The 16,125-nt window shown below is 43.5% G+C and overlaps 1 protein-coding gene across 2 annotated transcripts; it reads left to right on the top strand.

The window, feature by feature from the left end:
* The first annotated feature begins 1,857 nt into the window (after window positions 1-1,857).
* Ibsp (integrin-binding sialoprotein) lies at window positions 1,858-14,793 on the top strand. 2 transcript variants are annotated; one of them, NM_012587.2, is given in 8 exon segments: window positions 1,890-1,949; window positions 5,225-5,291; window positions 5,382-5,432; window positions 5,527-5,604; window positions 9,196-9,261; window positions 12,605-12,769; window positions 13,323-13,945; window positions 13,996-14,793. In NM_012587.2, coding segments are annotated over 6 exon segments (960 nt in total). In that variant the 5' UTR covers window positions 1,890-1,949; window positions 5,225-5,237; the 3' UTR covers window positions 13,869-13,945; window positions 13,996-14,793.
* The last annotated feature ends 1,332 nt before the right edge of the window (window positions 14,794-16,125 follow it).

The following is a 16,125-nucleotide window of genomic DNA, read 5'->3' as shown; positions in this document are numbered from 1 at the left end:
TGTCCCCTCTTCCACACAGATCCCTGAGCCTTGGGGGAAAGGGTTGTGATAAAACCATCCCCATTGGACTGAGCACTCTGAAGTCTCTCATTCTCCATGTATTGTCTGGCTGTGGGTCTCAGCATTGTTTCTCATCTACTGCAAGACTAGGCTTTTCTGATGAGGAGTGAGCCTAGTTAGGTATCCTGGTTGGAGGGTCATTATTCCACTCACTAGACATCATTAGAAGCCATGTCAGTCACTCAGCGGAATATTAGTAGTGGGTTTCCCTTGGAGCTCACAACCAGCCTGGTCTCAGGTTCTTAGCACCATGAGCAATTCCACCTTCATTAACATACTTCCCCTCGTGACACCTTTGGACCTTGTGTGTGTTTGAGTTTCTGTGCCCTCCACCTACACTTCTCTCCACACACAATGGTGAGCCTTCTTAAGCAAGTGCTGGGTCTCTTGTTTAGCTTCCCATGTCCTATAGAACACTTTGGTTTGGTAGAAAACTGAGCGATTCTAACCTTGCTCAACTGAGCTTATGGGGTTGAACTGAATGAGAGATTCTTATCCAATTCCTCCTTTGTGGCTCTCTCTCTCTCTCTCTCTCTCTCTCTCTCTCTCTCTCTCTCTTTCTCTGTGTGTGTGTCTCTGTCTCTGTCTCTTTCTGTGTGTCTCTCTGTGTCTCTTTCTGTGTGTGTCTCTGTCTCTGTCTCTCTCTGTGTGTCTCTCTGTCTCTCTGTGTGTGTCTTTCTGTCTCTGTCTCTCTCTGTGTGTCTCTCTGTCTCTGTCTCTCTCTGTGTCTCTCTGTCTCTGTCTCTCTCTGTGTGTCTCTCTGTCTCTGTCTCTCTCTCTGTGTCTCTCTGTCTCTGTCTCTCTCTCTGTGTCTCTCTGTCTCTCTCTCTCATTTTTTAAATGCCAAAATACTTTTCTTCAACTAAAAAAAGAACCATCTGAAGAACGTAGCTGAGTCACTAGGACCTGGGCAACAATGGCATTTATTGATTTCTGTAAAGTAAAGGCCAACGGAGAAAAACACAGTAACAGTATAAAGATGTACAAAGTACGAAGGCAGACTTCCCTTCGCAAGCTTAGGGAACATTCAGCCTGCCAACATACGCGGGAAGTTTATTTTCCAGTGATCCTTTCAATGGCCGTGGAACTGCTTTCTGGCAGTGCTAGTAATTCTTCTCTCCTCAGAGGGAAAGATACATAGGAAGAGGACTTAGAAATAAGCCTGAGAGTATACAGCGCTTGATGACCTCACTCGCACAACGAAAGGCCATGTCCCGGATGATGCCAACTACTTTGTTCGATGAGAGTTAAATCAGCTTCTTGGTCTGAGCCTCAAATGTTGTAGCTTTCACAGTCAGCACAGTTAGCAAAGCCTTGGCAGCCCGGCTGGCTTTACAATACTGATTCTGACTTACGAGCCTCTGAAATGCATTTCAGAAAGGAATATAAAGGGATCTTCACTGAAACACCTCTTGTCATCAACTCGTTTCCTAATTCAGTGCTTTTAGGCTCGGGCAGTGCTGTGTTTAACAGAGGCTAGTTTTCCTTTCTTTCAACATAGTAAAAACCTGTATCATTGTGAAAGTTTAAATGCTTAAGTCGTTTGCCATTTAGTTTATTTGAAATGCAGTGTATTATTATAGATATTCAGAACTCTAACTACCATCTTCTCCTCAGCCTTCAATTAAATCCCACAATGCGACCTCTTGGCAGCAGGCGCGCCTTTCATGTTTATTCAACTGAGGCTGAGTCTTGAAAACGTGTTGTAGTTACGGATTTTCTGGTGAGAACCCACAGCCTGACGTCGCACCGGCCGTGACCGTGATTGGCTGCTGAGAGGAGAAGAAGGGTTTATAGGTCAGCAAGAGCGAGTGAATGGGTGAGAGGCAGCCGGGAGAACAATCCGTGCCACTCACTCACTTGCTCTCTCCAGCCAGGACTGCCGAAGGGTAAGGTAATGGGCCAGCACCTCACAGCCAGGTGCCTCAGGCTTCCTGTGTGGCTTTGGCTTGGAATTTGTCGTTGAAGCATGGATCTTACTGCTTGGTGCACAATGGCTCTGGTTGAACTTTAGCTTGCTGTGAAATGGGACCTCTGAGTTTAGGTTCTTTCCAAAGACCAGGCTGGGTAACGTAAGCATGCAGTTAAACTGCTCAGATTGGTACCGGGAACTAGAAAATGGTGTGTCTTCCTCTATCTCTGCACATCATGGCCACCTGCTTTGTTGTTTTCTTTCTCACGCTGATGCATTCAAGGTAACCTAACTGCTGTGCTGTTTACGTCTGTAAATTGCTCGCATATATGCATTTGCTGTAAATTATGCCCGATGTGTACTTCGGTAAGACACAACATCTTTTCAATATGTTCTGTGTTCAGTTTCAAAGCGCTCATGTCCTATAGCTCTAAAATCAATATGGAAATGTATACTGCTACAGATGTAAGTGATTTTGCCGGCTCATGTATATTTAAGTGCTTACTGTGATCCATTGCAAGTGTTTGAGTTCCCCGAGTCAGCAGCGGCCACCACAGAAGTCTGGTGTGTGAGGAACCAAGGCATAAAGAAGGCGAGGTTAACATGGTGGCCCTCTGAGGTTCTTGGCTCTCACTTGCTGCCTTTGTGTGTAAAATGTGATCATCCAGGTCATGCTTTCATTCCCGTTAGGTCATGCTTTCTTGTGAGAAATTTTATAATCACGGCTCTGCCTACCGTTCTATATATTTAAGTTTCTAGTTCTTTCAATATTATATCACATTCTTAGGAAGCTATAAAGCAACATTCTTCAAGTTCCTCCTCCTCTTCCTCTTCCTCCTCCTCTTCCTCTTCCTCTTCTTCCTCCCTCTCCTCTTCCTTCTCCTCCTCTTCCTTCTCCTCCTCTTCCTCCTTCTCTTCCTCTTCCTCCTCATCTTCCACCTCCTCTTCCTCCTCTTCCTCCCCTTTCTCCTCCTCTTCCTCTTCCACCTCCTCTTCCACCTCCTCTTCCTCCTCTTCTTCCTCTTCCCCTCCTCTTCCTCCTCCTCTTCCTCCTCCTCTTCCTCCTCCTTTTCTTCCCCTCCATCCTCCTCTTCTTCTCCTCCCTCCTCTTCCTCTCTTCCTCCTCTTCCTCCTTCTCTTCCTCTTCCTTCTCATCTTCCACCTCCTCTTCCTCCCCCTTCTTCTCCTCTTCCTCTTCTTCCACTTCTTCCTCCCCTTCCTCCTCTTCCCCTCCTCCTCCTCTTCCTCCCCCATCCTCCTCTTCCTCCTCTTCCTCCTCTTCCTCCTCTTCCTCCTCCTCTTCTTCCTCCCCATCTCCCCCCTCTTCCCCTCCCCCTCTTCCTCCCCCATCTTCCTCTTCCTCCTCTTCCTCCTCTTCCTCCCCTTTCTCCTCCTCTTCCTCCTCCTCTTCTTCCTCCCCATCTCCCCCCTCTTCCCCTCCCCCTCTTTCTCCCCCATCCTCCTCTTCCTCCTCTTCCTCCTCTTCTTCCCCATCTCCCTCTTCTTCCCCTCCCTGTCTTCCTCCTCTTCCTCCTCCTCTTCCCCTCCCCCTCTTCCTCTTCTTCCCCTCTTCCTCTTCCTCCTCCTTCCTCATTGCTATTGTTTTTGTTTTATTTTTTTTATACAGAATCTCATATAGCTCATGTTTGGTTCAAATTTAGTAAGTAGCCAAGGGTGTCCTTGAACTCTGGATTCTCCTGCATCTACCTCCTAAGTATAAGCACTGCACCAGGACTGGCTACATCAATCTTCTTAAACGGGTGGACTGAACCCCTCTGCTCTCTAAATTTGTTAAACTATTTTCTCTCTCTCTCTCTCTCTCTCTCTCTCTCTCTCTCCCCTTTCTCCTTCCTCCTTTCTCTTTTTTGTTTACACGCAAATAAGAATGATTCCAACACTCAAGTTAGAGAGGAGTGTGAAGAAATATATACATCAAATCAAAATTCCCACATCAGTGTGCCTCATGCCTTACTCTACACAGCGAATATTTTAGTATCTAATACTCAGGGTAGACGTAGTCAACATTAGTGACCAGGATTTTTTAAAAAAAGAATCCCTCACAGAGTACAATGCCTGACATGGGCTTTGCCATCCCCATTACATCACTGAATCGTCTCCAGGTATGAAGCAACCCCTGTCAGAGTGTGCGAGCTGTCGGGTTCCAGCCAGGTTTGTTCAACTTCTAGAGGAAGGAGTTTTACAATAGAATTTTAGGGTAACATTCACTGTCACTTCTATTTATGATGGGGCTGTATGGAGGTGGGGAACTGTTGCTGTACCCCAAGACTGTCCACCCACCGAGAGTTGTTCCCTAGAACGTCTATACTGATCACAGTGCTCCACGCCTAATAGATGAAAACCTTAAATAGAGCTGAGGAAACCCAGTTGGAGGAGATTTATCTGACACCTCCAGACGAGACTCTGAAGAGTTCTTCCTCACACTACAAGAGTGGTATTGCACAGATTATGATGTGCTTTTCCCTCTCCTCCTTTCTCTTCTTCCTCTTCCCTTTTCCTTCTCTCTTCTTTCCTGCATCTCTCCCTTCCCTTCCTCTCTTTTCTTTCACCTCTCTCCTTCCCTCCCTCCTCTCTCCCTCCCCCTTTCCTTCTCTCTCTTCCTCTCCCCATCTCTCCCTTTCTCCCCCTGTCTCCCTCCCTCTCTCTTGTAGGCCCCAAGCCAACTATGAAGTATCCAAAGGCATTCATAGGAAAAAGGCTCCTGCTACCTATTTTAAGAATTAACTTTCAGTTTAGAAATCCATGCACAGGAACTGGAAACTTCCTGTAGTCCACTGTGTAAATGAACCATTTCAAAACATTTGAGCTTTGCTTGGTTTTTAATTATTAGCAACTGAACAGGGCACACAGCTGCAGTCTCAAGATGGCTGGTGTGACTGATGCCCCCTTGTTAGTGCTACTTGGGATTCATGCACTCCTGTGTGAAGCACCCTGAGTGTTTAGATCTAGGTACAGGGATCCAATGTCCTTACCTGACAAACCACAGAAAGACAAGTCAAATATGGAGCTCAGTAGTGTTCAGACACATCTACAGAATAACCAGAAGGACTCTGAAAATAAACAGAGTTTTTCAGGGCTGGGGGGCGGGGTCAAACACCGGTCCCCACATGTGGCAGGCATGTACTCACACATCTCAAATGAGAATTAGACAAATTAAGATCAACTGAATCATTTATGAGCAAACCATGCGCTGTGTTTTAATATGTGCTAATTTGATCCCTTCTTCAATGGCAGAAGAAATTGCAAAATGAAGACTGCTTTAATCTTGCTCTGCATTTTGGGGATGGCGAGTGCTTTCTCGGTAAGTTCATCGTGGAAAAACCTGTGTTTTCAGTAGTCACACACTTTTGGGCAAACGGGGTTTGTAACCGTAAAATGTTGTTGCCAACAGATGAAAAATTTCCATAGAAGAATCAAAGCAGAGGATTCTGAAGAAAACGGGGTAAGTGATTTCAGACAGTCAGCCTCTCTGGCCTTTGCCCATTCCAGTGTAACTGTACACTAAACATGGCGATACCATCCTTCTATTTGTGCAGGTCTTTAAGTACCGGCCACGCTACTTTCTTTATAAGCACGCCTACTTTTATCCTCCTCTGAAACGGTTTCCAGTCCAGGTCAGTGCAAAACTTAATTCTCCTTTCCACTTGTGAAGTTTGTATTCCAGGGATCAGACTTAACACTCAAACATCTGGGTTCACTCTCAACACAATCCACCCAGGCAGACTTCTTGCTATGAAAGCCTGAATTTACTATTAAACAAACAAACAAACAAACACCTACGTTTTTTTTCAACACAAGAGAGACAGCACACAGAGTTAAAGCATTGGGACACGCAGAGCTCAAGTGCTCAGCCAGTCTGCTGATGAAAGCGAACCATTTTATCAGCCCTTGTCAATGAAGCCAGTGATAAGATCACTAATTGTCATTGGTTGATTCAGTGCTGTCAGCCAGCTGATCACCTCTGACCTTAAAGCATCTTCTGAACATGGGGCAAGCTACATTCACAGGTGACAGTGGCCTTAGTCCCTCAGTGTCAGTGATGATGTTGATCCCCGGGACCCTTACCTTGTAGATGGTAGAGCTGTAGGTCTATATGGAACTTAGTGATGGAACCTGACCCAAGCACTTCAGAGGCCACAGACAGGCAAATGTCAGAAGCCAACGGGGAAACACATCCCTAAAATTTGTAAACTAGAAGGGGAAATAACCGAAGTTAAAAATGAGACATCCCATTTTTGACGGGCTATTTGTGAAAAAAGGGCCTTTGAATACTGCAGGGTGTGGTATTGGTTCTAAATTCACGGCAAGCTAGGGTGACACTATTTTTGTCACTGTACAGTTTGGGTCCGGAGCACCAATTATGTAGCATTTGACCCAGGACTTCCAAGGCATTGAAAGCAGCAGACTGCTGAGAATTCTACCCCACGGCAGTGCTTGGCTCCAAATCTCACCATGTGTCAGGCTAACCCCTCTCTAACTCATGCAATGATAGGAAATCATAATCCTCAAGTATTTCTAGCGCCATTATAATGATAGGGAGCTTGTGAGGCCACAGAAATATGAGCATGAATGATACAAGAGTTGTGGGTTTTCAGAATTGTCTACCATTCTTTGGTTCACCTCAGGCCCAGAAATAAGCAGGGTCCATTTGGAATCTTGCTCCCTTCCTAAAACAGAAATGATATAAATTCTAGTTTGTACGTAGCAGGGCAACTTTTCTGGAATATCTAAGATTTAGATACTGCCATTCCCTCCTGTTTTCTCTTTTATAGGTATGTATCCACAGTGTACTGACACTGGTAAAGTGACAACTGTTTATCCCTGATAGACTCAAAGTCCATAGAAGTCAACTATACTGTTGTTGCAAATTATATGCATAGAATATTGGATAAGTTAAGTAGAACTTGTGAGATAGTTGTTTTAAAGTAAAAAATAGAATGTCTTCTAACACACCTTCTGAGACAATTGTGACAAGCCCCTGTATTACAAAGTCTCACTTCTCCTGACTTATAATGGTGTCTATTTATCATCCAAAGCTGTCATCCTGAACCCGTGCACTGCATTTCATTGACTTTGGAATTCATGCTTTGGTGAATACATCTGTTTATGGGCAGTCATCTATAAATATCAGCCAGCACATAATGCATCAGATGGCTGGCAAGGCCACCCACAGGTCAGCTAACGACTGTTTCTCTGCTGCCATAGAAGCAAAACCATCTTAATTTAGTATCCTAGCATGTTTCAATGAGAAATCACATCTTATGATTAAGATGATATTGATTACTGTGCCAACTTGTAGAGGATGAGATTCAATTTTTTATCTTTTATCATATTTAGCAAGCATACCAAGGTGGTTTTCAGAATTGTCTTCCATTAAGGTGTCTGTCCATCTGCCTTCTATCTTTCTATGTATCATCTATCATGTATTATCTACTATCTATCATCTATCTTTCTATCATCTATCTATCTGTTATCTATGTATCTTTGTATCTATCTATATATCTATAATCTATCTGTCATCTATCTATCATCTATCTATCATCTATCTATCATGTATCTATTGTCTATCTATGTATCTATCATCTATCAATCATCTATCTATCAATCATCTATCTATCAATCATCTATCTATCTATCTATCTATCTATGTATCATCTTTCATTTCTCTATACATTCACTGAAGACTCTGGAGGAATCAATAAGACTGATAAATTGATGTTAAATAAAAGAAAGGAAAGTGATTGAAAACCATAACAAAGTAAGATGCACGCCCTAAGGCATTCATATAACTTTTAAATGGTTCCCAGCACTCACACGAACAGTAGATGCTGGTTGAGTTAGGGAGGAAATTAGAGGGAAGGAACCATGAAAAATACCCAACACATTCCCAGTTGAGACAAACAGCTCTGGTTATATAAATATATGGCCCTCTCTATATTTGATTCAATAAACGGCTTACTTTATACCCCTCTGGGTGTGGAACAGCACAACTACCAGGTCATGGCAATGCAGGGAAGGTCTAATGATTCTTTTTCCACCCAAAGTTATTACTGGCCGAAGACAACACATGCTCCCTTTCCTTGGCAAGATGACGTAGCCTCCTGAAGAATGAGGCCAACAGGGACCAGGGAGCAGTATGAGTCTTTTCTCCTAACGCAGAAGATCTAGGTCTTTCTAAATAATGTTCTCCAAACAGAATGTTTTCAGCTCATCAGAATCTAAGCTAAGATTGACAGGCAGGAAATAACAGATTCTGGTCTAGGTGTGGATTCAATTCCTAAGGTCACTGGGGCTAGGTGCAGAATAAGAAGGAAGATGTAGTTTGGGTTATCTCCAGTAGAAAGAGCAAGCATTTCCTTTCAGGTGTTAGAGGTTTTGATGCAAGGTTAGACTTATATTTAGTTTTAAAAATCTCAGAATTAGGATAAGTCTAACGTGTAGAGCATTTACCCTGACTTTGAGCCACAGCACTGCAAGAATACAACAAAAACTATAAACACGCCAACATTAAAGACCCCAGGCAAGCTCTTTGCCCCATGCTTTATGTGTAGAGCACTTGGTTTAATTTATCCTCACCACACCAAATTGTAAGTGCTTTAAAAAAACCTTTCATCTAACTGAACGGTGTATATATCAATTATTTTAAAATTAGTTTTAATTAAATCAAGAAGCTAGGGGCACAAATTTAACTTTTTAAAAACAAAGTATAATTTAGATTGCAGTATTTAAGAGAATTGTCAAGTAACAATTTTTTCTTTATAATAAGCTAAATCACTAATTTCGTAAGGAAACTATGTAAGGACTATGAAATCTATTTAGAAATGGTTAGGGAAGTCGCACCTTTTTGAGCCGCTCCTTCATGGAGAGATTCACTCAGCAGTTCCCGCATTCCTTCAAAAACGAAGCAATTTTGTGATTTGTTTTTATTCTGGCTTTTACATGTTACCTGTGTTTGGAAAGTCGAAAGGGAGTATCCCCAGCCATATGTTGCTCTTCCTGAGACAGCTGTTTCTGTTTCCTCATAGACGTGCAAACCTACCTCTCCTCACTTCAGCTTGAGGTCCCTCGGTAATTAGTAAATCAGTCGAGCTGATCACCCCAAGTGTAAGGAAATAGCTGTGTGTTACACTTTCATCGTCGTGGAGTATCTATGCATTATATGAGTGCATACACACACGCGCACGCTTGCTCTCTGTATATTTTAGGGAGGCAGCGACTCTTCGGAAGAAAATGGAGATGGCGATAGTTCGGAGGAGGAGGGGGAGGAAGAGGTAAGACGTTTTGTATTTCTTCCGTAATAAGCCAGGCAGCACAGGGAACTGATAGGAAACTACTCTATGAATTCTAGACTCAGCAAATAACCATTGCCGCCTTGCCGGCTACTCGGGACCTGGTATTTTGGGCAGGTGGAGTATTATTTAAATTAGAAACAACTAAAATAATCTGCTTCAAACACCACTGTAATTTGGGGTTAAAGCTACCTAGACATGGTACAGAAAAACAAAGGTGTCTGCAATTTTAAGGGAAGTGCGAAATCCATCGAAGAGCAACAGGAAGTGTGTTTGTATTTGGTGCCCATGATAGCAGCAAGAAGTAAGTAATTCTAAGCTTGTTGTGACTCATCTTCCTCCCTCAGCAGATGGCATGAGGCCAAGCGAAACCTCTATAGTGCTTTAATCTACAGACTACAGTTGGCCTCTTTAATAGTAATTTAACAGGTTTTGTCTGATAATTAGATTACCGAAGCTAAAATACTCAGGACATACAGACATCTTCCTAAACAGTTAAAATTACTATAGTCATGGCTAAAATTCTTAACAACAGCTCGTAATTCGTGCTATCATGTTTATAACGGACATCCTTCCTTAAGGAAACATACCAATTAGGATATATTTTTCTGGGTAGTCAGTTACAGTTACTCTGGCTTGGGAACCTTCTAAATCCAGGTATTCCTGGGTGGTATTTATGAACAGAAAATGGCAGCCCAACCCGGAGCATCTGTGTCAGCTATCCTGAAAGCAAAGGATGTGGTATCCTGAAAGGTGACAAAAGATTAGGCTTTTTCTTCTGGTTAAGTAACGTTTCCGGTGCCACAGCAACACTGACAGCTTGACGGGCAGCCTTAAAATAGCGCCAAGCCTGGCCCAGAAACCATGTGGGCACTGCATCCTTTACCATCTTGCCGCGGTTCAGTCGTACCCCGAACTAAGGAAGACTCATCCATCTCCTTATAGCTGTTTTCTGTGCAGCAGCTGTGACGTGGCCTTTGCGTATCCCTGCTGTACAGTTCACCTCTGGCAGCAGCTCTTGTGTTGCTGCGGTGGACATGGTGGTGCATACAGAAGGATCAGGTCTCCGGCACAGTTATGCACCCCACACCCACGATGTTGTCCGCCATCTTTGTATACGCGACTCCACCCACTTCTTCCGTCCACATCCCCTAAGACCCAAGACCCCCATGTTAAACTCTGTTTAAGGAAGGGACTGTCCCGTGCCCACTTCTGCAACTGCTCATACTGACTAATTCTGACGCACATAGGGTGCCTGCCCAGTGAATATTTGATGATATGGTTTTGAAATGTCAAAGGAATAGATGCTCCAAAGATCATCCCCTCTGAGTCATCACAGAAAGGTGGTGGGTTCAGGAGTCTGGCATCTGCACGATTCCTGATGTGCCTGCATCTTCCTTTCTTCTTTACGATTTGATTTATAGTTTCAGCTACCTCCACAGCCTCTGCAATCGTAGTCACACGATTCATACTTGGGAAGATTTTCTATTGGGTGATAACATCCCCCCCACCCCGACACCTTAAACTATGTAAGGCTTGCTTAATTTTGCATAGCCACGTACATGAGAACATCATCAACTCACGGAAATTCCAGAAACTGAACACAGAGGTAAAATCATCACTAATATAAAAAGTGGCGAATACTGCCTTAGCCAACCCCACCGCGGACTGCTGTAAGTTGGATGTATACAAGATTTCTGTTTGGCATATATATGTATGTGTATATATATATATATATATATGTATATATATATGTATGTATGTATGTATATATATGTATATATATTACTTAATATGTACTGTATACATGCATGATCTATGTATAGGATGACCCAGTACACATTTCTTCATAAGAGGCTTCTGTTGCTCTGACCTTCAGATTATCGTCTAGTCCTTACTAAGTATTCAGACTTCCTATCAGCATTGCACTGTATCAGTGTGTTGGAAGGCATGATTGTCTGAAAACGGACGTTTTGATAGGTCAGCTGCACATGTCCCGCTGGGAGCCTTCTAGGTCTTCAAGTGCTGGTACACTTTGACTTTAGGGGGCTATTTTAAAGGTGTGGTTGCTGAGTCGAAGATGAGCATATATTCAGCTCTAGTAAATGCAGTAAGCTTTCTGAAGAAGGAGCAGTCAAGCAGCGTCCTGCCCTCAGCATACGAAGTTTACTGCTCCACAACTCGCCGACAGCTGCTCATTTCATCCATTAGAGGATCAATAAACCTGGAATGTGTGTCTAGCTTTTCTATAAGGCATCTGAAGCCTCAGACAGAGCACTCATTCAACCCTCTTCCCCTTTTGGTTAGTTTGCACAAGAACACTCTTCAGTTAAATTTCTGAACCCATAAAGGATCCCAAAGAAGGGAATTGTAGACACTGGGATATTGGCCCCTCTTCAGTCTTGACCCTGCCACCAATGTGGTACCATGAATTGTCACCCCTTGTGATTTCATACGAGCTACTGTGTCACTTTATCAATGAAACGTGGGTACAAATACCAACCACCATAGCCTCTCAGTCTCAGAACCTTCCCAACGATGTTAGTAATGCCTCCTTTCACTCTAAAAAGCATAATTTGTTTGAATGAGTCATACTTTTAAAGCTGGACAGTTTGGCACTCATGACATTGGGCACACCTGCTTGGAAAGGTGGACTTGGCTGTACCAGATCCTTCACTAAATCTAGATCACTTACAAACGTGACAGGAAAACTCCTGCTTTAGACAACTTGTTTTCATGAGTGAGACCAAGCTCAGATTTAGTTTGTCAAGTAAATTCGACTGTCCAGTGCCCATTTAAACATATACATTTAAGGAAACAAAATACAGACTTTTACTAGTAGGTATTAATCACACTGACAGACTAGCTCAATTTGCAAGCTAATATCCCACAGCTAAACAAAGGACTGCAACGTTAAATGCTAAAATGTACATTCATTTGACTTAAATTTTTTTTTCCGGAGCTGGGGACTGAACCCAGGGCCTTGCGCACTGGGTTCTACCACTGCACTAAATCCCCAACCCCTTGACTTAATTTTCAATCATCTTCATGTAATAGCACTGCACCATACTGTGGATGCTTGAAACAATTGTTCAGCAACTGTCTACAGCACAAGCACTGTTGATCTGCTACAGTGAGAAGCTGAAGCCTCCCCCAGCTGATAAATGGGATTCCTTAAATAATGTTTAGTTCTCAGAAATAAGAAGGACCGTGGCGCCCAGGGGCAGCAGAGGCAGCTGAGAGCGATCCCAATTAGGAAAGCCCCAGTAAACCTTGAGCTCTATTGCAGCCGTAGTAAAATTTGAACTCTGGATATTTTCACCAGGAGACTTCAAATGAAGAGGAAAACAACGAAGACTCTGAGGGGAATGAAGACCAGGAGGCGGAGGCAGAGAACGCCACACTCTCAGGGGTAACCGCTAGCTACGGGGTAGAGACCACAGCTGACGCTGGAAAGTTGGAGTTAGCTGCGCTCCAGCTACCCAAGAAGGTAATGGATTCCATTTTCCTCTTTCGGCTAGTATCCAGGTTTCCCCGCTATCCACATAGTATTGGATACCATCTTTATTTATATTAAAGAATATATATATTATTAAAGGACCTCCTTAAAGAAGCAAGAATAGATATATTTTCACTGATTACAAACGAGGGACGATACTCTGCAAATTTCCATCCCAAGCTGTTACTTGACAATTTACATCGTAACAGAGGACAGCAGCAGGCTAATATGGCCATCGGCATAGTGCGTAAAGGGCCAGAGCAGTTAGGTCTCACATCAAATGTGCCCCTTCCAAGGCAGAGAACGTGGATGGAGCTAAGGAATCTCAGCACACAGGGCAAGATTGTCAGGTACAACCCCCCCACCCCGACCCGTTGAAACCCATCCCGAAGGTGCCTGTTCTGAATTCCTTTAAGTCATCACAAATTCCTTCACAAATTAAAGCACGTTCAACTCAAAACAGCATCCGCTGCTAGGCCGTCCGCACGGAAGTTTTGAGTTTCTCCATAACTAGATTTGGATGATTTCAAACCTTCCCTTCCAGGCTGGAGATGCAGAGGGCAAGGCTCCAAAAATGAAGGAAAGCGACGAGGAAGAGGAAGAGGAAGAGGAGGAAGAAAACGAGAACGAAGAAGCAGAAGTGGATGAAAATGAGCAGGTCGTCAACGGCACCAGCACCAACTCCACGGAGGTGGACGGGGGGAATGGCCCCAGCGGAGGAGACAACGGAGAAGAAGCCGAGGAGGCAAGCGTCACTGAAGCAGGTGCAGAAGGAACAACAGCAGGGGCCAGGGAGCTGACCAGTTATGGCACCACGACAGCTGTCCTTCTGAACGGGTTTCAGCAGACGACCCCGCCACCCGAAGCCTATGGGACCACCTCCCCACCAGCCAGAAAGAGCAGCACGGTTGAGTATGGGGAAGAATACGAACAAATAGGCAACGAGTACAACACTGCGTATGAAACCTATGACGAGAACAACGGGGAGCCTCGCGGGGACACTTACCGAGCTTATGAGGACGAATACAGCTACTACAAGGGGCATGGCTATGAAGGCTACGAGGGTCAGGATTATTACTACCACCAGTGAAGGCCCCTCCGGGGAGGACTCCCCATTCTGTCTTTGCATCTGGATACCATTTTCAAAGCTCAACTCAGGAAGGTGCAATATATATATATATATATATATATATATATATATATATATATATATATATATATATATATATAACAGATGTGCATTTTATAGTGTGGAATGGTGCTATGGTCTCAGAGTGATTTCCACAAATGCTTCCGTTTGTATCGGCCTTTTTTTTTTTTTTTTAATTTTTCCAGATGCGTCATTGAAAGGTCATCGTAAATCAGGGCTGTTGATCAAGCAGCACACAGATCTATGAGCTGGGACCAGGTGGAATGCTTCGAGGTTGTTTTTCTATAGTGTTTGTGCTGTGTACACCATTGCTAACCACCCTAACATACCCTGTACAAGAAGGCTCCTAACGAGAGATTTATTAACAACACTGTATCGATGTGTGTAGTTCCTTTATCAGACCCGTTACCTAATACTGTATTAGGTTTGATTTTCATCCTCATGTATTTTACGTGACTTGTGCACATGTGTTTTTATCATAAATAAATATGCAATCATTCACGTGTGTTATAATTAAAAAGAAAGGGAGAGCATTGGAATGAGTGTGGGTCTAAGGAGCAGGGAACAATTTGGCTAGAAAGCAACGCTTATCTCCATCAGGGTTTAAAACTCAGAGGATCCGGAAACACTCTTTATTCAGTACATCTGGGCAGAATCATCTGTATACAGGAGGGAGTAAATGACCCCTTTTAGAGTTGCCAGATTTACCAAACATGAATACACGGTATGAAACGCCCACCTCAGCTTGAATTCCAGATGAACAATGGCTGGTTTTTAATACAACCCCTCCCCTACAGATAATTTGTCTCTGTGAAACATTTGGAACAAACTTATGCTAAATAAATGACTTATTCTTTATCTAATATTCATTTGTGACTGGGTGTCCTGTGTCCTTGTGGTAAACTTATCCCTACAAAATTTGATTTTAATGGGGTAGGACCTACAACGGGGTAACTGAACTCTTAGACACACACATGCAAACATAAATACAAACCACACACACATACAAACACACACAAACTACACATACACAAACTGCCCACACACATGTATACATGCAAATACATACAAACTATACACAAATATACACAAATTCAAACACACACAAAAACTACACATATACAAACTACACATACACATACATACACACACAAAGTAACACATACATACACACATGAAAACATAGACAAAACACACACACATACACACACACACACACACACCCATATTTATTCTACAGTCTTGACCACTGACTCCTTAATATAAACCTAAAAGTGAAATTCCAATTTGTATGTAGATAGTTGGAAGATGCTTGATGACCAGAAGTCACACATCCTTTAATTTATTCTCTATAAGATTTAATATGAGCCCCCATAATCAATAGTTAGACATCCAGCACAGGAAGATGTAGGGCCTTGTCTATGATTTCAGTTCGGGTGCAGTCACTTGCTCATTGACTTCAACAGAGAAGTTGGAAGACTAGTCCATAAACACCGTCACAATACCTGCCACCTTGTCCTCTGACCCCTCAGTCCTCTCACTGACCCCTTAGTCCTCTCACTGACCCCTCAAGTCCTCTCACTGACCCCTCAAGTCCTCTCACTGACCCCTCAGTCCTCTCACTGACCCCTCAAGTCCTACCACTGACCCCTCAGTCCTCCCACCAACAGCCTCAATTTTACCACTTCTTAATCTTCTCACTGACCCCTCAGTCCTCCTACTGGTCCCTCAATCTTCCAACTGACCCCTCAGTCCTCCCACTGACCCCTCAATCCTTAGTTTCAGGATATTTTTGTTTGCATGTTTTACATTTTTAAGCTACCAGGAAGCCAAGTCAGCTTACTCATCATACTGTCCAAAATAACCCAGGTAGGTTTTGGTAAATTGTATAATTAAGCGAGTTTCATCACTCTTCATTTCTACCAAAATGTAGACTTCCAGGACGACACCCCGAGACCTTGTTGGGCGTCAGGTGGTTCCTAAACAGCAGAATGGTTTGTAGCAGGCCCTCAGTGCTGCTGTTAGGCTGGCATTCACTATTTATATTAATTCCACAAGCAGGAGGACAGGCAACACACAGGAGCAGCCAAAGGTCGGTTCCCAGTGTTCCTAGCATTTCAAGATGATAGTGAAACAGAGGTGCTAGGTGACAGAGGGTCGGACATTCTGCTACTGAAGAGCTAGCTCTAGTCAGAGC

This window comes from Rattus norvegicus, chromosome 14 (genome assembly GCF_021556685.1).
Source record: "Rattus norvegicus strain SHRSP/BbbUtx chromosome 14, alternate assembly SHRSP_T2T, whole genome shotgun sequence".
Classification (NCBI taxonomy): domain Eukaryota; kingdom Metazoa; phylum Chordata; class Mammalia; order Rodentia; family Muridae; genus Rattus; species Rattus norvegicus.
The sequence above is the reverse complement of the archived record's forward strand: the minus strand, read 5'-3'. Positions and strand labels throughout refer to the sequence as shown.